The 23303-nt window shown below is 40.6% G+C and overlaps 1 protein-coding gene across 3 annotated transcripts in view; it reads right to left on the reverse strand.

The window, feature by feature from the left end:
- NPNT (nephronectin) overlaps nucleotides 1–10468 on the reverse strand; it is a 53341-nt gene extending 42873 nt beyond the window's left edge. For 2 of the 3 annotated variants that reach the window (XM_042796983.1, XM_042796981.1), the window contains exons 1-3: nucleotides 10175–10468; nucleotides 8593–8693; nucleotides 422–472 (exon numbers count right to left, since the gene is read on the reverse strand). In XM_042796983.1, the coding sequence (XP_042652917.1) occupies nucleotides 422–472; nucleotides 8593–8693; nucleotides 10175–10245 (223 nt within the window). In that variant the 5' untranslated portion in view covers nucleotides 10246–10468. The remainder of the gene's footprint in view (nucleotides 1–421; nucleotides 473–8592; nucleotides 8694–10174) is intronic. The other variant, XM_042796982.1, reaches the window with a different exon arrangement.
- Between the last annotated feature and the right edge of the window lie 12835 nt (nucleotides 10469–23303).

Raw genomic sequence — 23303 nt, forward strand, 5'->3', positions numbered from 1 at the left:
AGCGCTTCAGCCCCCCCAAACCTCCCACTGGACATGATTCAATACTGTGAAAGCAAATTAGGCCTCCTAGGTCTGACAGCTTGTAAACATGATGCTGGGAGTACAAACAATTTGCAAGAAGGAAAAAAATATTGCCTGGGGCTTGAGGGCAAAATAAAGAAAAAGGAAAAGAGTGAAAAGGGAAAAGTGCAATAGTTTAGAAAATATGTATCTCATTGGATAAGTGACTGGGATAAAACTGCCCAATATCCTTCCCCCCCTCATCTTCCCCAGACCAAATGTTTAAAAAAAGGAAAAAAAAAAAAGAACATTTACATCTTCTTGTCACGTATTATAGGATTCATGTAAACTTACAACTTGGAGGCCATAACTCCAAGTCATAACCTTGCCAAAATTATTTCAAGAAATATGTTCAGCTAACCTTTGGGCTGGCACCTTAGGCTGGCTATTCTCTGCCTTAAGACGTAGAAAGCTGCAAAACAAATATCCAAAAAAAGAAATTCCAGCTTTTTTTTTTTTTTTTTTTTTTTTTTCTTTCCTGTAAGGAGGATGGGCTTGGCTGGGGTTTTTATCAACTTGTTACATTCCTGGAGACTTACACACATTCAACACTCAGAGCTTTTCTGAAATAAAAAAAATTCTGGTACACATTTAAAAATGGAAATACCTTACATCAGTATTTCATTATGAGATTTAACAAACACATTCTGATACATAAGAGTAATTAAATATAATGACGTGATGCTATTCTTATTCAATCAAATAAGGAGCGACACTTGTCATGTTTCATATGGCACACAGTTGCAAAAATTCTCATGTTTCAAGGTTTAGGTTCAATGTTTCCATCAAGAGAACATAAATGCTTTTCTTAAAGAGACAGTATCCCTTCATTTAAATATAGGTATCTGTTTTTAATGCTGCATCTCCACATAGCAAACATAAAGGGTTAGCATCTGGATGCTAATTTGACAGTAATTAAAATTACACTAATTTCTAAGTACCTGAACATCTGTAATCAATGAACATGCTGGCAGATAAATTTATTGGTCATTTTTATAATGTTTAAATTTTGAATGTCATCTAAATTAAAACTAATGCTTAGAGACCTTTTCAGCTTTTACTACCATATGAAATTTGATATGCCAGAAAAGTTAAGATGGAAACACAGATTTATGTTTTGGGCTTATTTTAAATCAATTTATTTGACAATAAACTTAATGTTAGCAGCATAGCTTGTTAGGCTACTTAACCTTATTATAAAAGACTGGGACTTAAGCAACAGCAGCTCTTTGTATTTTAAGTGACCAATGCTTAATGGTTTGCTATGACTGCAACTTACATTGGTTTAAATTAGTTTTAACCAGAAAGTCCCTTAGTGTTTGTTACAGTGGAAGGAGGCTCCTCAAGTTGTTGCTGGGTTTTGAGAGAAGCTCCAAATACGAATATACTACAGTTGTAAACGGTCAGATCATGTTCCTGTTGAGATTTCCTTAGGAAAAACTAGACGGCAAAACTATTACTCTATGTATGAATTGCTGGAGGGATGCAGCGGGCAAGTGGAAAAGGATACTGTATCTTTAACATAGTAAAGTCATAACTGCTTTAAAAGCATACAGCTTCTAAACTGAAAACTAAAAAAAAAAGAACAGCTGAATAAAAATAGCAAAACCTCATTTTTTCTTGCATAGCAGTATTAAAGCGGCATTGCAATTCTGTATAAAACGTCTTTTCTTTGAAAAGTACCCGGGATGCACAAAAATATTAGCCATTTTGTAAGCAGCAGACATCCTGCATATCGATATTAATTAAACATTGTCAACACAATGCATCAATCCAGACTGTATTCTTGCAACCACAAATTCAGTAACAAAGCTTTTATTGACTTGAAGGAGGTTTCTGCTAGTGGGTCAGCCTCCTGGAAGACAGTATTTTCATGGTTCAATAGTGACAAAATCATGGGTTTATTTTTGTGCATTTTGGACTATACAGAATTGCCATTTCCACTGGAAGCATTGTTATGTGCAAGAAATGGAAGTCCTAAGTAGCTATGGCCTCTCCTCCCATTGATGTATGAGATGATTTATATGGGTAAACTCCCATCAACATTATCATTGGTTATACAACATCTCCTTTAAGGCATCAATGAGAGCACAGCCACCCCCTTCCCCACCACTCCCACCACCTTGCAGCTCTGTAAATAGATTGCACAGTACAGATACACAGTCTTTAAGCTCATTAGGGCAGGAGCAGCAGCACAGACACTGTAAGTTTCCTCGCAACTGTAGGAAGAATGCAGCAGCATGCACAGTTCTTGGCAAAGCATTTGGTTATGCCTGCATCTGCTCTATCAGCTTGTAAAAGCTCCTCTCTCTCTCTTGCAGGTCCTCTTAAGAACCTCCAGAAATAGTATGCTTTCTACTAGGTTTGACTAAATCTAAATGCTAACCTGACATCCTTCAATGAACATTTTTTAATGATGCAATGCTAAGGGGAGGTCTAAACTGATGGCTTGACTTACACTTTTACTAATAGGCTATTTTACTGTACACCTTCTTGTCTGCTCTGTCCCTAGGCTTTTAAGCCAGTTGTCATGGTTTTAATGTAAGGTGGCAGGAAACTACTTTGCTGACTGATTTCGGTTTTGCTCTCTAGGTAGAAGACTCAAACTTCGGCACAGGGAGATAACCAGATGGAGTTAGAACAGATGGATGCTCTGAAAGAGCACACTCATCTTCACAACCCCATCTCAAGACAGACTTTATAGACTTTGTTATCATTTAAGGAGAATTCAACACTGAAATGAGCGAAGTAACAAAATAACATCACTACTTGTAAAATCCATGTTCAGTAAAATTTCATTCCTGTTAAGCATCTTCCGTTGGTCAAATTTTCTGTCCACTAGACAAAAATCTCAGAGTACCCTCTCCTGACTCCAACAGTCATGCAGATTCCTGCCATCAGAGGATCTGACAGTAGATCTACATCTGTTTATAGAAGCTGCAGATCCAACCTTCCATTTTGTACATATGTGAACACAGCAAAAAGAGTAACTTTTACCATCACCTCTAGCAAAGGAGTTGTCCAAATTGTAATCCAGAACGAGAATTCAAACTAGTTTATATTGCTTTTCTTTAAAAAAAAAAAAAAATCTTGTTTAACCTTTAAAATTTATGTTAAAGCAGTATCTTTTTCTACAGTTCTTGGCTGTTAAACTGCAGCTGAAATTTTGAAGCAAAAGGCAACCCACACCTTTAGTGTACCTTGACTACATATAACTAGCATACAAATCAATTTCAAACAGACACACAGCCAAGTACAAAGCAGGTGTGTTTTGTTCATGAAGGACACACGCATGCGGAAACTATTTTTATAGCTTTTGAAAGAACTACAGAGATATTTGTAAGCCAGCTAAAAGCAAGGCAGGTAGACCATTAGTTCTAATAATAACTTTCAGGGAACCAAGGTGGATTAGTGGCAAAAATGTTCACAAAGAACTATTTTCAGAGAGTCCTTAGCATGGCCTGTTGGAAACTGAAGGGAAGAACTTCCATTTTCACACTGAAGAATAAAAAGCATCACACTACTTCTCACATAAGTCTCTGCATGAAACAAGTGCATCTCTTATCCCATATTTTAGTTTTCTGATAGGCTAACCAGGTTCCAGAGTTCCGTATGTGAGTATATTCTCAGTTGATTTCTGTACACCAGATTATCAGCGAGGGTCTGTCAGCAGCAGTTCCAAGGACCTTTCTGCTGCTTGGCCTAGCTCTGACCTAGCAGAGACACTTGGACAACAAGGCCCAGATTATTCTTTCCTTGAGAAACACAGCTATCCCTGCAGGATGCTGTCACAAACATCATGTTAGGGGGATGAGATGACAGGCTTCAGCAGGTCTCCTAGACTACAGTAGCTAAAACACAGGAATGGACACAACTATTTTCTATTCTGTAGTTGATGTTTTTCATCCAGCTCAAAGAACTGGGCTCCAGCCCCACCACTGCTGGAAATTCTCTTCCCCCACATATTTCAAACCATGAAAATTATTGCTGAACAACACATTAAAAAAAAAGTTTAATCAACTTCCTAAGGCAATTTTTTTCTGCTGGCACACAGAAAAGTGAGTGTGTGCAAGATGTGTGCAATGATGCATGCCCCAACTTGGTTTTCCCTGTATGCTTTAAAACCCGTTGAATGGGTTCTGGGTTAGGACAACACACTTGGTACCACAGATGCTAAGTGTGGCTTACAATGCAAAAGGAGTTATGAATTAAAAATCTACTGTTGATATCTGCTCTCACCAAAAACACTGTCGCAAGAAGTCAAAACCCCCTACTCTAAGAAATCCAGAAGAAACTCTTTCTACCCTCACTTTTGCTCTGAGTTATAGTTTTGTTGTGTGCACAATAACACATAAAAATGCAAAACAACAGCCCTATTTTTACACACATCTCATCAGGTACTTCATCAACATATCATACATTTATTCTTTTTTCTCAGAAGTAGGCTTTTGTGTGATTACTCCCACTTAGAGATATTACTCCCACTACTACTTATTAAGGAACAAGTATATCCCTCAGGCTGGGCAACAAATGCAGTTTTTTGACTAATTTCAATAGGGATATTTAACTTTAAAGTACTGGTGCTGTGGATCCGTAAGTGTAAAGGACCAGCTGTACCAATGATGAGGTTGCTTCACATGAACTAAGAGCTGTTGCTTAAACAACATTCCTGCTGTGTACAAATCAGCCTTTCTACATACTAGGTTTAACCAATAAATCTGGTTTGTATACCAAATCAAAACCTCAAAAGAGCTACTTAATTATGCTAGTGATGGAATATATCCACAGTTCTAAATCTAGATCAGGCTACTAAATAAGTGTAGATTTACAAAGTTCAATTTACAAGGACTAAGAAATGCCAATGAATTTGTTAAGTATGTTCAGCACCTTTAAAAATGTGGCTACATTTGTATCAGTTTCAAAATGGATCTAGTTGCCTGAAGATGGATCTCACCTGGGTTTTCACTAACTGCAAGAAAGAAACAAAAAAGTCCAACCTGTTTCAAAGTTCTTGATTATTTCAGTTGGAGGGACACCTTCTAAGTGCATCTGCTGGAATTGGAAAGGGCATTTGGGAAGACAATTTCATGTCACTGAAGAGAGAATATTTCTACTAGCTGAGAAATTACAGCGGACCACTGACAGGCTTTGAAAGCAAGTTTACAGACAGATCAGCCCTACATGCACAAGTTTTGATTGGTGTAATTTATTAACAGGAGTCAGAGGATATTTTAAAGGAGGAGTATAAATTAAAAGCAGGGCCTGGTTTCAATTTCTTCCTACATGTTTATAAGAATGAAAAAGACAGCTGAGTTATGCTGACTTGCGTTACTAAGCAGCAGTAAACACAGTTATGCTCTATGTGCACTCCTTTGTCAGTCAAAGGGACATAAAAGGAATAACTCCACATTTCACAAAAGCAAGTTTAGCTAACAGTTCAGTTTCCATTTGCAACTGTATGGGTGGATTGTGAATGGAAGATCAGGAGCACTGAGTTACCAAGGCTTAATGAGTTACCACTTGTCAGCTGTGCCGCACTCCTACCTTGTTAAAGCTGACATATACAGGCTTAAACTTCTGATCACAATTAAACAATTACCTTAAATCACACTGTTGGTTTAAACGAGCACATGTTTTTCTCAAAAGTCATGGGCAAAAGGCACGCCCATACACGTTAAGTGGAGTGGCTCAGCTGGACAGCAGAAAATGGATCCAGGTACATTCGCGATCACTTGTCCGTGGCTCATCACGGTTCAGAGGTCTCTGTAAACTGGGACAACCCTGTCACGTATCAGAGCCTATATTCTTGCTAAAATCTGGCTCCAGCATGGCTCTCGCTTTACGTTTGTTGTCAGAAAGATAAATTCAGAGGTAATTTGTGCCTACATAGTAAATTATGCACAAGTAAGCAGGTGAGAGTCCAAAGGTACTGTAGCACTTGCAGGTGTACCAAGAATGGCTCAAACTAGTTTGAGAAAAGCAGTTCAAGCTCTCTAATAAAGAGCTCAGCGTTATTGCCTGAATATTTACAGCTTCATTTCTGGACTCATTTATAAGTTGAGTCTCACTACTAACTTTTAAACCTGCCTCTATACTTGTTTTTGTTGTGCAAATAAAATTTATTCTGGAAACGGCAAAGAAAATGTACATCTAGTAGTCTGACATGTATTTATGCCACTCATTTTGGGGACAGGACTAAGAGGTTTGCCTTTCTCCACAGAGAAAGCAGGAGAAATAATTGTGTATTTGACTTTTTGGAAATTTTTCAATGATACCCCTTTGTACAGTAAAACATTCAAGTTTTCCTTTGAGGCCAGGAATGCTGCCTTCTGTGCCAGGCTAATCCTTCATACTGAATGCCACATTCCCAAGGTGGAGAGTTGACTACAGTTTTTCTGTTTGGCTGCAAGCACTAGAAAGATTCACTTTCATTTAATGCAATCTCCCACTCTGATATGACTGGAATTTTCACCACCCACAACTGGGGCAGATTTTCTTGCTTTATTCTGCAAAGAGTTTGGATCCCATTTAAAAACTAGAAGGAGTTGCTAAGTTTTTAATAAGGTCATCACCCACATATCTGAGACTCTTCTGAATCAGTGATTCAGAAATTATTAGCACCCAGTGTGTGAAATAAAAAATGGGGAAAAAATGCATTTAGACACCTAAGTGATAATTGTATTCTTTTGAAAGTCTGGTCACAACTACTGGAGATGACCACATAAAATCCATCTCTGCACTTCTTGGAAATGTACATGGAGAACAAAAGTGTGACTAATGGACTAAAATGCAGTGGAAGGAGGTGAGAATGAACCTAGCTTTAGCCTTAAAAAAAGAGCATTTATGGTATCTGAAAAAGTTGGCACCACAAATGATCTTACTGACAAAATTCAGAGTAAAAATAAAAAATACTTTCTGTGTATTATTACTTTTGTCTCATTTTCAACTTTTAGTTATGAATCTTTTGATAGTATCACTTTATGCTATTCCTGTCTCCCAAGATCATAAAAATACAACCCCAAAACAGACTTGGTAATAGCGAGAAACTTACATCTACCTAAATATGAGCTGCAGTTTGCGGTCACAACACAGGTGGCAATTTGTCTAAGAAAAGGGCCATGGTGAGACCCTTTTAGGGTTTTGGGTTTTTTTGTTTTAAAAAAGACAAGCAACAACAAAATTGATGTGAATTGCTACTTGCCAGTTAAGCCTTCGTAGCCTCAAACATTTAAATGTTCAACAATTTCCAAATTAAACTGTATTATGAAAGATGGACAAAGATTCTATCATCTCTGGAGTAGCCTCAATCAACCTACTTCACATCCTCCTTCCTTCTCTGTAAGCATTCATCCCAAGGAAAAGACTACTTGTTACGAAATGATTCACTGTATGGCCTAAGAGATATCAACCTGAGAACTTTGTATTTAAAAACAGTATCAGAAACATTATATTATGTTCCAGAAGTACTTTACATAGCTTTTTTTACCAATCATCTTATACGCTATTAAACATTGAGGGCTTTTAACACACTTGGGAAGGAAGAAGCCAGTCTTGTTGATTACAGATTTGAACAAAACCTTTGCTGAGAGTCTACAGTTGCACTGCCAATGCTATTTTTATTTTTTGCCTAATATTTGCCACCTCAGTCACTGCCCTGCAGACTAAGCAACTTACAGTATTTAATACCTGTCTTAATTTAAAAATGGCTTGGCAGAAAATGATCTAGTTTGCAGACACTTGCCTCTAAATAAAAAAAAAAAAAAAAAATACTTGCATTTATAGGTTGCCTCCTGCAAAAACTTAGGGGATATCACTCACGTATGCACTGTTAAACACACGAGCAAGCGTTCCCGGTATCAAAGGCTGTAATTTTAACAAGCTGATATCTCTACAATACTCCTAACAATTTTAACTTCTACACAGTGCTAAGCTGCCACCACAGAATACCTTTTGAAGATGTAGTTAATGATGAAGACTTATCTACTTGGTAATCCTGCAACTATATCAAAGATTCTAGATAGATGTGAGAATCTCAGAGATGCTTCTCTTCACGTGTGACCCACTAAAAGGATGCTGTCAGGCAGATTTATTCCCTTAGTTAGGGGTTACTGAAAGAATGTTTGAACTTAATACTAACTGGAACATTTCCACCAACTTTCTAAGTGAAATATCAATAATTTGGGTTTCCTTCTTGGATGCAAATATTCTTGCCCTACAGTGCTTGTAACGTGACACAGTGCAGTGTTACGTCAGGCTATTAAACCAGAGCATGAAACGAAGTGGAAACCAAACAGAAATTCCCAAATTCTCACTGCCCTAACTAAAGTTTACCTTACTTGATTGCAATCATTTTTAGTACTGTTAATAATAGACAGAATTGTAAAATGACAACATCCTTCTAATTCAGACTCACACGTGCAAAAGCCTAAGCCCTGCGTTGTAAGAATGTGTGTGAACATGTGAAAGACATGACTAGGTGTGTACAAGCCTTTTCTACAAGTGACTAGAAGCCCCAGCAGCAGTGATACTCACGTTGGCATTGTCCCCAGGACAACCGGGCCCAGCCCCAGCAGCAGTCAATTCTACTTCCAAACCGACACAGTCCTGTGGAGGAGACTATTTGTCTGGGCCACCTGAACAAGACAGTTCAAAAAAGTCTGGTGAAACATTTTGAAAGGAACTAAAATGATTCTAGATTAAGAAAAACAAAAGACAAAGACCAGCAAAAACCTCTCCTGCATGAAGATATATATTTTTTAAAAAACAGCAATTGCTCTGAGTCTGTAATAATTCTATCATTAACACTTTGTTTAGTTCAGAAAATGCAAATGACTACAAGCAAAGAAGGGAAAAGATAACTAGCATAACTTTGTAAAGCCTGAAAAAACTGACATGCTTTGCAATATGCTCACTGCTTCCACTCCCAGGCTGGTATTGAATAATTTCAAAAGTCTGAAACACAGAATTCATAACGTAGAATAAACCAGCATCATAAAGTTTCAGCATTGGTTTATTTCACAATACATGGCCAAATTTTCTCACTGAAACATGAAAGAGAAAAAAAAAAAAATCAAAGCAAAAGCTTCCTGAACTGTTAAACAGAAAGTAAATACAAAAGGAGATCTGTAGTCTTCCCTTGTTCCAAGGAAAAGATACTGCAGTCTCAAACAATTACAAAGTATTGACATAAATGGTTAATGTTTTTTAACGACAAGCTGGAATCACATGAACGTTGCAGTTGAACAAATCCTAAAAAGAAATCCTTGGAGAGGGGATGATGCTGGCCGATCTATGTGCCCGCTGACAGAACCGTTGCGCGGGGCAGCCCGCTCCTCGAAGCACCCATGAAGCCTTCCCCGACTTGCCATGCAGCCGCTCACTACACCTGACGCGGCTCAGCACAGCCCACGGGGCACACGCTCTCCAAACATCCATTTTCACCTCGCTTCATGTTAAAACTTGAGTCGCAATCCTCACCGTACTCTGTTTCAAGTGCCTCGAGGCGTCAATAAACTAATTTTACTTTTACAGCACGCAAAGTGCTTTGTTTTTAATTCTCGCAGGACGCAACCCTGCCAGAGCAACAAACTCCGTATCCCGAACCCCGTGCTCAGGACGCCGAGCGCTGCCCGGCACTGGCTCCCCGCGGGTCAAGGGTGGGTCCGTCCCGGGGAGCCCCGGCAGCGGCACCGGGTGGCACCGGGCCCCGCGCCTCCACCTGCGGCCGCGGGGGCCGGGGCGCTCGGCCCGCCGCGCCCCTCAGCCGCCCGCCCGGGCCCCTCCGCTCGGCTCGGGGGGCGGGAGCGCCGAGACAAGTCCCGCCGAGGGCGAGGGCTCCAGCTACCCTCGCCTCACCGGGAGGCAGCCCCGGGGGCCGGTAACGAGCCCACCCCCCCGCCGCCATTTCGCGCCCCAGCGGACTGGTGGCAGTCAGGAGCCCGCGGGCTGTTACAGCAGCCGCCGCCGAAGTCCCCACCCCACCGCCCGCGAAGGGGAGAGCCCCGGCTCCCTCCGCTCTGCCCGCGGGGGCTCCGACCCGCCTGAGGAAACGCCAACTTCCCCGCCCGGCCGGCCCCCGACCACCTCCGCTCACCCCGCGGAAGCCGGCGCGTACCTTCTGTCAAACTCCCCAGCAGCCCCCAGGGAGAGGCAGGACGCCAGGAGCAGCCTGAGGGAGAGCTCCATGGCCAGCGGGGCCCCGAGGCGGGCAGCGGTGGCGGAGGTGCTCCCCCACCGCCGCGCTGGAAGGCGGACTGCGGGGCGGGAGGTCCGGCTGCCGCCGACGCCGACTGCGCTGCCACAGCTCCGAAGCGGCGGCGGCGAGCCCCTCGCTCTCTGCCCGCCCGCCTCGCTGCCGGGCGGAGGAGGCGCTGCGCGGGGAGCGGCACCGCCGCCCGCCCCCGGCAGAGGCGCCCGCGGCCGGGCCAGGACGCCCGCCTCCCCGCTGAGGGCACCGGGGCCGCCCGCCCGCCCGCCCGCCTCCCCGCTGAGGGCACCGGGGCCGCCCGCCCGCCCGCCCGCCTCCCCGCTGAGGGCACCGGGGCCGCCTCCCCGCTGAGGGCACCGGGGCCGCCTCCCCGCTGAGGGCACCCGGGCCCAACCCCTGCTGACAGGGGCCGAGCGAGGCAAAACCCGCCGTCTGAAGCCACGAAGGGTGGGCTTTGTTTTTATAAGCTGTTCTAGCCCGAACCTTACGAAGTAGGGCGGCCACCCACTCCTCGCTGTGAGCAGAGTCGACCTCTAGAGCCAAGAGCATTAAGATTTGGCCTTCTTTTGCCAACCAAACTTCCCCCAGAATAAAGCTTTTCAAAAGAATTACAAGGTGCATGTGGGGTTTTTTTGGCTCAAATACTCCTATTAATAGCTCTCAGCTGTTGGCATGTGTGACATAAGGTGTCCCAGCCTTTGTCCAGAACAAAAAAGTGACAAGTTTAAACATTACCCACACAGCATGTAAAACATCCTTACACCACTACCAACAAAGACTACTGCATTGGGACTCTACATTAACATGCTAAAATACAGCAGTTATTTTTGGTTTGCTCCTATGAACTACAGCTCTAGGGACTTACAGAGAGACACTTCTAAAAACAGCCTGTCACCAATTCCAGGTCAAAGCTGCTCTGACATCCCTCCAATTACAGACAGATGGGGCCAACAACTTGGACAAGGCTGCAGCATTGGTTTTGATTTGTGCCTAAATCAAGGCTAAAGCCCATCAGCTGTTCTTACATGGGTCTGGCTGCAGCTTAGAAGCAGAAAACAAAGATCTTCTGGGTTGTGCGGTAACACAAAGCCAAAGCCTTTAGGGATCATTCGGATGCCAAATATGATTTCAGGCTTTAGAATTGAGCTGGTAGTTCTGTACAGAGCATTTTCCAGCTTCAGAACACTTCACAGATAATTCAAGCAATACCACACAAAGGTAACTACTTTTTGCACAAGATACAAATTGTGCCAGTGAGCTTTGGAAAATTACAGCCTTGCCCAGAGTGGTTTTACCACTTCCTGCTCAAGTTTGCAGCAGAGACCCCCCTCCCATACTCTTTCCCCTCTTTTTGTCATCTCTTCAGGACTATATGTTCCCCATGCTAAGCTTTCTGTCCACAGCCTCAACCCAGCACTTTTCAGAAACAGAGAAAAACCAACTGTAAAAGCTACAAGGTGATGATTCTGCAAGGTGCTCATTACCTATGCTTAGATAATAAGCAAGCCCCCCTCACAGGGCTCAGATAGATATAAAAAAAATGCACCGAGAACCAAACCTGGTTCCCTTAATTCACATGAGAAGTTGATTGCCAAACAGTGAAGACAACACCACAGTGGCATTTGGGAAAGATGAGAGAGCATCTAGCTCAGATTAGATTCTTGCTGAAATATAGAGCTGATTTCCAGCTCTTGACTGATTGATTACTTTTTTTTTTTTTTTCTTCACTTGGATGTGTGATGTGGAATAACAGACTGTGCAGAATTAATTCACTGTCAAGATTTTATGGGCAAAAGAGGAGAAATCCTATTTGTGATAACCACAGTGATTTCTTTTTGGTAACAGCATCTGCCTGCATCTCTCCAACTTGTAGAAAAAAAAGTATCCACAAATTACACCCCAGCCAAGTACAGGACAGGTGCCAAAAACAACATTTGAACTTAACTCTGAATTACAGACTAGGGCAACCTGACACTTTCACTCTAATGTCCAAAGGGACATGTCATAAAATAAATTATTTTCATGCAATGCTGCATAGTGGTAGTTATGTATACAGTGACTTTAAAGCACATGTTACTCCTTTAAAGCACGTATACTCACAAATGATAGTAAGATTATTTAATCTCTCCAGACTGCACCCAGTATTTGAGATTTCCTCAACAGCCTGTTTGGCACTCTTGTATGTTAGTACTAATGTGCTGCTCAGATGTGGTGCCCACTCCAATTAAGTTTGTCTTCTCTTGGTTAACTTCTGCTGCTTTTACAATTTGTTTTGCAACATCAGCCTGAAAAAAACAGCCACTGAAAGATCACATATTGCACTTCCACACCCATCAGTGGGGCTGAACATCCAGTCGTTCATGAACTCATTTATTTTGGCAATGCTTTATCAATGCCAGTGGAGTTTTTTTAAAGAGGTAGTTTCTCATATCCAGGACCCTAGAAGGATTACTGGGTGAGCTGGCAAAGAACCAAATCACTTGGTAAGTTAAAAGTGTATAAAGCCATCTTCCACATGCCACTGCTGTGTGGGCATGCACCAAGGCTAATATATAGAAGAGGGAGATGGAGAAGTTGTGGAAGTATTACTAGAAGCACTTTCGTGCCTTACGTTTAGTGAAGCAGTATGAAAGCCTGACAAATGTTGAAGCCACAGGGTGGGCTGACCTGATGTTCAGCAAGCCATTAGCAATACAAGTCCAGCAGCTGTGCATCATCAAGCACTCGATGACTAGTACATACCCAGCTACCAAGCAGAGGACACAGTGGAGCATGCGTAAACCAGCAAGTGTCCAAAAAAGCTTTTTCAAAGATATTGGTAAGACACTTGTTTGAATGTAACATGATAGTCAGGTTTTTAGCTGGAAATTAGCAACAGTGAAGCAGAAACACAGAGGAAGACATAGTATTCTGAACAGCCATGCTGTACCCTTGTATATGAAAAAGTCAAAATGCATGCAGCAATTGCAAATAGGAAGGTAAATTTTGCCTGAAACGGTGTTTATTTTATGCAAGCATAGTAACCCTTCCCACCATGCTTATTTTCCTCTTCTCCATTCCTCTATAAAGATCTTTATGTCCCTTGTGCCAGAGAAGCTACGCTATAAGCCTTGATCCTCATCTCAAACTTTCAGTCTCATGGATATATTGAGGTCAATTTGAGATCCTTCTATGAAAATCAAGACCCTCAACTTGTTAAGATACTTTGTGTTGAGAACAGAGGAAGAGTCTAGAATGGTTGCAGTTGCCTATGACACTAGAAAGCCCATTAGGTTCTAATTTCCATGGGGACGAAGCCCTAGATATATATTCTATTGCTGTATTCTACACTGTGAGTGATAAAGGCACATTTGACTACACACAAAAGTGAATTTTGGTGATAAGATGGCAGAGGGTGAAGAAATGCTCTGAAGAGTAGAGCTTGCTAATTCTGCTGCAGGGAGGGTAAAGGTGGTGAGGACAGCTGCTGAGTCTGGGATGGTGAGCATGGCAGGGGGACATCTGGCACAGCACAGTCAAACAAAGCATGCAGGAGTGTGTCCAACATACCGCTCAGTACAGTACTCACTTTCTTCCAAAAAACAATACAGTGCAGTGTTAAACTCCATTAAAGAACCAATGTCATGAGCAATATACGTAACTGGTAATACAAGCAACATCAACTAAAAAAGCATGTAAACATGAAACCCAGTTATAATGAAATTAAGCTTACTTATAGTTTTCTCTAGTGAAATGAACCTTTCTTGTATGCATGGGACCTGTTCCTCTTGAACAATAATACTTTTACTTCACTTGAGGTAGACTGTGCCCAGTGGTCTCAGTGTTTAAAACTTCAGCTGCAGGGCTAAACACAGGCTTCTAATACACTCCACGTATCTATAGCCATTCCTGAGGGGAAAAAACAACAGAACAAAAACAGTTTCTGGAACGCTCCCTGGCATTGACTGGACAGACAATATTAAGAAAAAAAGAGATGAAAAAAAAGATACAGGTGGTAGATATTGGTAAATGATAGAATATGGTAAATATGGCAGAAATCACATAGAAACAACTTTAAAATTTATCTTCATTGTTACTGGTAGCTATGAATTGGACATAATCACACCAGTAAAAGATACTGCTTTCAGGGCAATCTGCTGCCAGGTAACTTTTTTTCTGAGGGAGGCATTAAATGAATAATTTCTTTCAAGTCCATTTTTTTTAATATTAACTTCCTCCTTGTTGTCTTAAAACACATTACAAATATGAATTCACTAAGTCCTCTATTCAGCAGAATCAGGCAATACTTTTTGTAACTCTCCCATTTACATAAGCAGAAATTAAGGAACAGAAAATTATTTTCTCACAAATCAAATAATCTGTCATCAAACCAGAAATAGATCTCCCGTTTTCCAATTTTATACTTCAACCACAAATCCATCCTTCCTCCCTTCAAAATATTTCACCCTCACTGAGGCTAAGGAAGTTAACCACAAATACTACACTACCCCAAGTCACTAAATCACACTATGACATGCATAAAAACCACTTGATTTGTATCTAATGGCATGCATGATCATATTCTGCATTTGTGATGCTAATGTAATGTGTATACTTCTTGCAAAATGGAGCAGAAGAAAAGAATCCAAGCCCAAATTATCTATGAAACTTTCAATGTCATTACTTTTCCTCTGGGGCTATGCAATTCCGCTTTTCAACCAACTTTATATACAGTATATTTAAAAGTAGTATTTAGTGAGTAAATATTATCTTCGTCATATGCTAGGTAACAACCTCTGTCAGTCTCATGCTAATAAGGAAACTATGAGGCATCAAGAAAATCCAGAAATTCTACCAGATAAATTAATCTTAGTACTGCATCTCCCTCTTAGTAATCCTACTTGAAAGGGTAAGAAAGTAATCAAAACTATCAGACATTGTAGTATCAAATTACCTTCTGTACAGATAAACACTGTGCTTTGGAAATACTAATTCAAAAGCTTCCAAATGCTTCAAAAGGTCTTCTAAATTCAAAAGGTCTTCCAAATTAATTTGCTTTTTCCAATAAGTTTTTTTCCACACACACGTGACCCTTCTTTAAAAACTATGAGTGGTATTTGTGTTGAAGTTTTCTATATGTCATTACAGTGTAAAGAATTTATTTTCCCCTGTAAACAAACAATAACTTTTCAAAGCCCGGTAAAATTTCACATTGACCTCTGCGTATGTCTTTTAAACAGATTTCTAACTGTCCCTGTTATCAATTTTCATAACAAAGCTATTTTGCATAGGGGATCAGAACGATATTCCCCCCAAAATTTAACATTAACCTGTCCATTAAGGAGTCAGTCTACTTTGCCTCATTTACAACACAACCACTGAACGCAGAAAAATCTGCAACTGATGTAAAAGAGTTCTTCAGTAGGATAGTGAGGGCCAGCACAGCCAACTTCAAAAAACGGTGCTAATTCCTGCACTAATTCCAGACTTGCACATCCTGCACCTCTCAGTGATGGCAGCAATGAAAGAGAAGCAACTTGGAAAACACAGGCTTAAGAAATTTCTTTGCAGATAGGACCAAAACCTACATTGCAATGATCCTCACTTGCAGGCAGGCAACAGGGTGGAACAGGGTTGAGTTCCACATGCGAGAGAAACTGTGAATGCCTTCATAGACTGAGCAGAAAAACACACATATGGCCTCTAACACTGCCTGAAAAAGGGAGAAAGAGAAGAAAGTTTTTGGAACTTGCTGAATAAATGAATGACAAACTATTTTACGTAATCAGATTGTCAGCACTGAGCAGAATTCCTCCAACACCACATTAGCATCATTACCTATTCCAGGTTGTTCCAGGTAGTTCAGTCAGCCTTTGGGAAAGCCTCACAACAAACCAGCGAGGTTCAGTGCAGAGCAAGCAAGGCTAAGTGTCCTAAGGAGCCTGGCTTAGTCACGCTTCTGTAACAGCATTTGCCACATCATCTCTGTAAGGTCCTACAGTTCCAGTAATACCCTGCCTCCAATACAACTCCTATAGCTTTGCAGCATGTGTTCTGCAGATCGTACTGCAGATCTTCATGTCCAGTTTTACACGGTGCAGCCAATGGCCAGTGCTGTCTCCTTTCCTCAGGAAACCAAACGCTTGAACACAAGAAAACTATTCCATACATCACTAATACACTGCCACCCAAACTGTTATCATCTCCATGGGCTGCATGCACATGCACTTACCAGTCAGAGTGAAGAGACCAGAACAAGCAAGACATTTAGCTTGAGTGAAAATTACCAAAGAAATATTACTTGCATGGCAAGAAAATATATATACTCAGCAACACTCAGAATCAACAGTGTACTGTCTTTTTCATGGGCAAGAAGTACATAAAAGCGTTCTGTTCAACCATATTAAAGGCTGATGACAGATCCTTTAAAAAAAGAAAAGAAAAAGGGCAAAGCAAAAATCAAACCACCAGATTATTATCTATAACTAAAAGAAAAAATAAAGAAAACAAAACAGGAAAAGAGTCACATATGTCATACAGAGGATAACTATAAAAAAAGCTGTTAAGGATCAAAAAAACACAAGTACGTGAGCTGAAATCAAATTTAACCTCATTCTTTCTGCTATAACTTTTGAGAGAAAGCAACATTAAGAGATCTCCATGAAGACATGTTCTTGATCACAGTTCTAATGTAAACTGATTTGAATAAAGCAGGCCAATTGTTTTGTGTATTAACTGAAGTAATTATGGACTTTATGTGAGTTTTCTCTTTCATGAGCCCAGACTGCAAGCTAGGACTTCTTGGGCTACATAAGAATTTTAACATATAAGAAACAGCCATAAATCAGCCTGAAAAGTTACCAGAATTGTCTTTAGGACAAAAGAATAAAATAATCTGGTGCAGCACGGATTCAATTGTTTCTGCTCATGAAATACAGTCCTTACAGCAAGAAATACACTGGGAGATGCAGAGCCAGAAGGAAATGATTTACAGTAGCCTAGGATATCAGCCTTGACTATCACACAGCTTTTGTAAATTTGTTTTTCCCCATGCCTTGGGCTCATTGCCAATATCAGACCAAAAAAAAAAAAAAAAAGTCAAAGGTCTGTATATTAATATAGGTAATGCTGCCAGACTACCTATATAAATTATGACAATGACTTTCCAGAGAGAAATGACCAAGCACTGCTTTAACCTGATCCTTTAGATTTTCTTTTTTCATACTGAACCTGAATTGCGACATAAATGCTGGCAAAGATGGGCTGAATTAGCCCTAAATATACGTATCACTCTGGGTCCTGATTTTCCCCGTTTCATTTGGTTTCAAGTGCTGTAATGTTTCTTGCCTGAGCTGAGCTGTAGCTGTGTAATGACGTGGAGTACTGGTTGCTGATAAATTGACCTAGAACTACTTACATAAATGAGTTTAAATTGCTATCCTCAAAAGGAAAATAGGCTTGTCTAATTGATTAAATTCCTTATTTAATTTCCATCTTGTTTTGACATACAGAAAATTCCTAGTACATTCTGAGATACCAAGGGAGACTAGTAGGCAGGAAAACCTACTATGGATGCTCTGAGGGAGAGCTTTCATTTAGTTATGATATTGTTGACCCAGCTCTTCTCTTCAACTCTATATAACTGCAATCTCTGAAAGAACTTTTACAAGTTAAAACAGTATGGACATCTGAATATTTCTATCACTGTTTTACAGAATCACAGAATGCTTGAGGTTGGAAAGGATCTCTGCAGGTCGTGTGGTCCAACCCCCCTCCTCAAGCAGGATCACCTACAGCTGGTTGCCCAGGACCTCGTCCACGCAGCTTTTGAATAGCTCCAAGGATGGAGACTCCACCACCTCTCTGGGCAACCCATGCCAGTGCTCAGTCACCCTCACAGTGAAAAAGTGTTTCCTGATGTTCAGATGGAACATCCTGTGTCCATTGCCTCTTGTCTTGTCACTGGACACCACCAAAAAGCGCCTGGCTCCATTTTTTTTTTACATCTTCTTTTCAGATATTTGTCCACACTGATGAGATTCCCCCCTGAGCCTTCTCTTCTCCAGGCTAAACAGTGCCAGCTCTTTCATACTTTCCTCGCAGGAGATGCTCTTGTCCCTTAATTGCCTCAGTGGCCCTTTGCTGGACCGTCTCGGAGCACCTTTTTACCCCTTTTGCAATAGGGAGCCCAGAACTCCAGGTATGGCCTCACAAGAGTTGAGTACAGGGGAAGGATCACCGCCCTTGACCTGCTGACAACACTCCTCCTAATGCAGCCCAGGACACCGTTAGCTGCCTTTGCAGCAAGGGCTCAGTGCTGGCTCACGCTCAGCTTGGTGTCCAGCAGGACCCCCGGGCTCTTTTCCGCGAGGCCGCTTGCCAGCCAGGCAGCTGCCAGCACACAGTGCACAGGGTCGTTCCTCCCCAGGTGCAGGACTTTGCATTTCCCTTTGTTGAACTGCATGAGGTTCTGCTCAGCCCACAGTTCCAGCCTGTCGAGGTCCCTCTGGATGGCAGCATGGAGGCTCTGGCATACCAGCCACTTCTCCCAGTTTTGTGTCATCAGCAAACTTGCTGAGCATACGCTCTGCCCCATCACCCAGATTGTTCATGAAGATGTTAAACAGAACTGGACCCAGTACTGACCTCTGTGAAACTAACAATTTATACCGACGAAGTTTTCGTATGTTTTAAGTCAACACCAAAACAGGTCTCATCTAAGTATAGCGTAGTAATAGTTAAATAAATCATATGACTGGTATGACAATTATTGCACAGATAGCTGCTTGTGAGCCTTTTAATGCCTTTCAGCATTACAGACTTTGTTTGTGGTTTTCATTAGGTAGGATTTGAGAGACTAAAGCATGCATGAAGTTCACGTCTTCTGAATACATTGTGAAAGACAAGAGGATGGAAAAGATTTAAGATGGATTTAAGTGCTCAGTACAAAAGGAAATGAAGCAGTTTCAGGGTTATCTACAGGGTTTTGGTAGACAGTTACTGATTCTTCTGTATTCTGCTAAAACAACGCAGTAACACTCAGTTTTACCTTGTACTGTGTTCTTCTTGAAGCAGTGTACTCAAAAATTGTAAGTAAATCCAAATAACTCTTCTAAAGACATCTATGGATTTTCATGGATATCTTTCAAGAGGAGACAATAAATTTGGGGTTCTGTTTTAAAATTCTATTCAGCACATGTCTGAACAGTTGAAACCAATAAGAATTCTCCTGAACTGTGATTTTCATAAAGTAGAGAAATACAATAGTTCTGGCTGAGATGGATCGGGAGCACCAGATTAGAAGCTTTTTCCGTGGGTAATGAAGAGAGTCTGCAGAAGTGAGAAAATTTCAGGAATAGAAAACAAATTGTAATGGCTAGCATGAAAGGAGAGGGGAAAGCTAAGAAAGAGATTGTAGCAAATCTGTCAACAATTTTAAAAACTGGTTTGCAGACCATATCAAAATGTTCTAGGACAAATGAAAAACAGTCCAAATTTTAAAGGGCTCTGTAGGGCTTTAAATAGTAGAATCCACAGGTAACAGAATTAATGACAAAATGAATGAACAGTTCTACTGACAGGCAGAAGATGGAACTAGGACAAAGGGATAAAAGTTGATTCCTATCAGATTTCAGAAAGTACATTTTATTCCTGTCTTCTTGGTTCTAACACATAAATAACCATGACTCACAACTATGCTTGGTGAAGTAGGGGAAGTATTGGAGTTGAAAACAGACAGGAAAGTGTCTATAAAAAGCTCTACCTCCTTTCAAGAACTATTGCCCAAACTACTCTAAAATATTTCACAATAACATGAATAGTGTAAAATCTGCATCCTTAAACTGAAAAACTGTCAGCTCTCAAAGATAGAAGGAAACTATCCAAATAAATCAGGTGTCATTCTTCCTTTGAATGCAGTTAAAGAATGTCAGCTGCCCATCAGAAAATTAGACTGTCAAGCTTGCACAGTATTCAGTTTCTACTTTTACTGAAACTAAAGGCAATGATCATATAAGGACAAGGGAATACATTTAAAACGTTAAATCAGGAAGCACTCAAAGGAAGTCCACTTAAAGGATAAGATTTGGCTTTACTGTAAATGACAATAAAGATGCTAATTTCTGGTTCTTGGCATGATTTTGGAAATCAAACCAACAAATACTGGAACCCAAACCTAGCTGTGCTGAAATTTTAGTTCATCTGGTTTATGGATCACTTCCCCAGCATCAATAGCATTACCAACATGAATAAAAAGCTAGGTGTGCACACCTGTAGGGCAGCTCTCTACATTATATGCATCTCCAAAGGTCAGTGCATCAGTATGCGCTGTGGACAGGTTTCATTAAGCAGACACGTCACAGAAATTTCTGTAGATTCCTCCTGTATGTCGAAGCCTGATTGATTTTCTCACTCTTCACACAGTGACAGCACGACAGGGTCTGGGTCTGCAGTATAGCTTAAACTAGGACCTCCTGGCATTTACTGCTTTTAGTAATTTTTTCCTATTTGGCATCATGGGTGTTGACTTGAGCTTTGATTTTCCTGGTTCAAACCAGAACACTACTGAGTAAAGAAGGGTATTTTCTACTCTTCCTCAATGTGAAGAAGGTGCACACAATTAGGAGAGCCAAACGGCACTTACAGAAAACCTGCTGTGCTCCATCTAAGGTATGAGTCTAGTGGACTTGATGACCCAGGCATAAAGTGTTACTGTTCACAACCAGCTTGAGAGCAATAGCTAAAAACTGTCTTACTGCTTTCTGCCCTGCATTGACTCGTCCCTGTGGATAAAGGTAGGTATTAAGCCATAGCAGTTTTGTGCGTGAATATGCCTACATTTTCATGGTTAACTGACAACCTTTAGAAGGACAGTAACATTCTTCAAGATTAGACACCCAAGACTGACTATCCTAAAAAATTTTTGAACTATACTTCCTAGTGATCTCTACACACAGCAGCAAATTCTGAATAAGGATGGTAGACACAGAATGGTCCTGTGTGATCCTCAGAACTTGAATGCTTCCACTTCTTTTAAGCAAGGTAGGTGCTTACATCAAATTAATGATGTGATTTATGTCTGTCAGGTTGACAGTACACATGTCAATGGTATTTACTCATGTAACAGTAGCTATTGTGTATACCAGTAGTATGAAGACATCCTGCTAATGTGAGATTATCAAGAGCTAAAAGCAACTGCAGTTGCAAATTCCCCCAGTAAGGATTATTCAGCTGGAACATGTTTTACTTTAGAGGGATTTTTGGTATTTATTACAGAGCATATAAAAGTAATCCAATTGTAATAAAGATTCATAAACTAACTGAAGGTTTCAAATTGCGTAATTGCTTTAAATCACTTTAAAAAGGATTTTTCTTTTCCAGAATCCTACTTTGAACATGAAATGTTACTCCAACATGGATGAGGTATCTATTTATAACCAAATGTTTGTGTATAATGGTCAAATGCAAAAAAAAAGAGGAATTGAATGTTTATTTTAGTCTCGATTTTCATCCAATATCTTGTGTAATTTATCCTGAAATTCTAATTATATCACCCATGTAAGCACTGCAAATATGAAAACTGAGAGAAAAATCTATTTGCTAGAGCTTTTTTCCTCTTCTTTTTCCAAAGTAAAGACATGCTTGTGGTCAAATTACTTAATGAAAAGAATTCAATGTGTCAGTGATTATCCCAACAAAGAAAACATGTCCATTTACAGTATTGTTTAACTATTTCTATAGTCGGTGACTGCATTAAACGGGTATTTGAACGTGAACATGCCAGATGAATAAAAACAACCTTCATGGGTGCCAAACATTAGCTATTTCTACAAAACGAGCCAAAAGCATGCAAAAGCATTGTGCAAAATTACACACACCTACTATAACTACTGACCTCTCAGGCACCATGTGTAGCCTATGGCTGATGTGATTTTGTTTAAGCAAGTAATGTCAAAAAAATACACTAGGAGTTATTACCAGCCCATTATGTCATCATCCAAGCTTATACCACAGCAACATATATGTATTATAGCTCAAGAACTGTAACACCGCAAGGGTACGAAAACAGTTATCTATTCGTAAAAGAAATCTACATATTCTGCTTAAGTACATGGAGAATAATATTAGCTGGCCAAAAACCATAATAACCAGAAGCTGTGCAGTTCAACAGCCTTTTAGTAGTTGAAGAATAAAATCGAATAAAAATTAATTTTAAGAAGTTAGTCACTGCAGACCTCAATTAAAAGAAGGTGACTGGGATTTGCAACAGTGAATGAACTTTGATTCTTCTGGTTGCCAACAGTGGTCCAGACTGGAGGCCTCAATGTTTTTAATGAACAGCAGTTGGCTCAAAGTTCTTGGCCTAAATTCTAAAACATGAGGCTTCCATCCCCCATGGTCCTTCCCTATCATCTGTTTTAACTATGGATAACTTCATTATCCTTATTTTAAAAACCTCTATTTAAAATCCTGATTTAAAACCTGGCTCAGTGATAGTTTGTCATGGGGAATTCCACTGGCTAAATATAGATGCCACAAAGAAACATGCATGTTATAGACACAATCACTTACCTTTACTTTTGCAAACCCCCAGACTTCTACACTAAGTTTGTTATGTTATCCCAGACCACCACTCTTATATCTTCTTTGCAAAATAATAGGATTCTTTGTATACAAGTTATTAAGTCACCTACATGATTTTTTTCACCTAGTGCTTAACACATATTTTTATATAGACCAAATGCAACCAAATAGTAGGTCCACTTGTCACAAAAAAACACATACGCAGCTCTTACATCTATCATTTCAAACAGCTATAGATAACCTAGAAATGGTCCACAGTCCAGGAAATACCAGATGAAAAATGGGGGGGGGAGGGTGTGTGTGTGTGTGTGTGTAGGGAAATGAAATGGCTAGAGGGAGTGAGTTCTACAGCTGGACTATCTCAAATAACCATCCTCCAATTCAACTCACCCTTCCCTCTCCACATTTACACCCCACTGCTCCTCTCCACATGCCTGCACCAAAACTACCCCAGCTGTCTTGAAAATATTAGGCT

This window comes from Tyto alba, unplaced genomic scaffold (assembly GCF_018691265.1).
Source record: "Tyto alba isolate M040663 unplaced genomic scaffold, T.alba_DEE_v4.0 Super-Scaffold_23, whole genome shotgun sequence".
Classification (NCBI taxonomy): domain Eukaryota; kingdom Metazoa; phylum Chordata; class Aves; order Strigiformes; family Tytonidae; genus Tyto; species Tyto alba.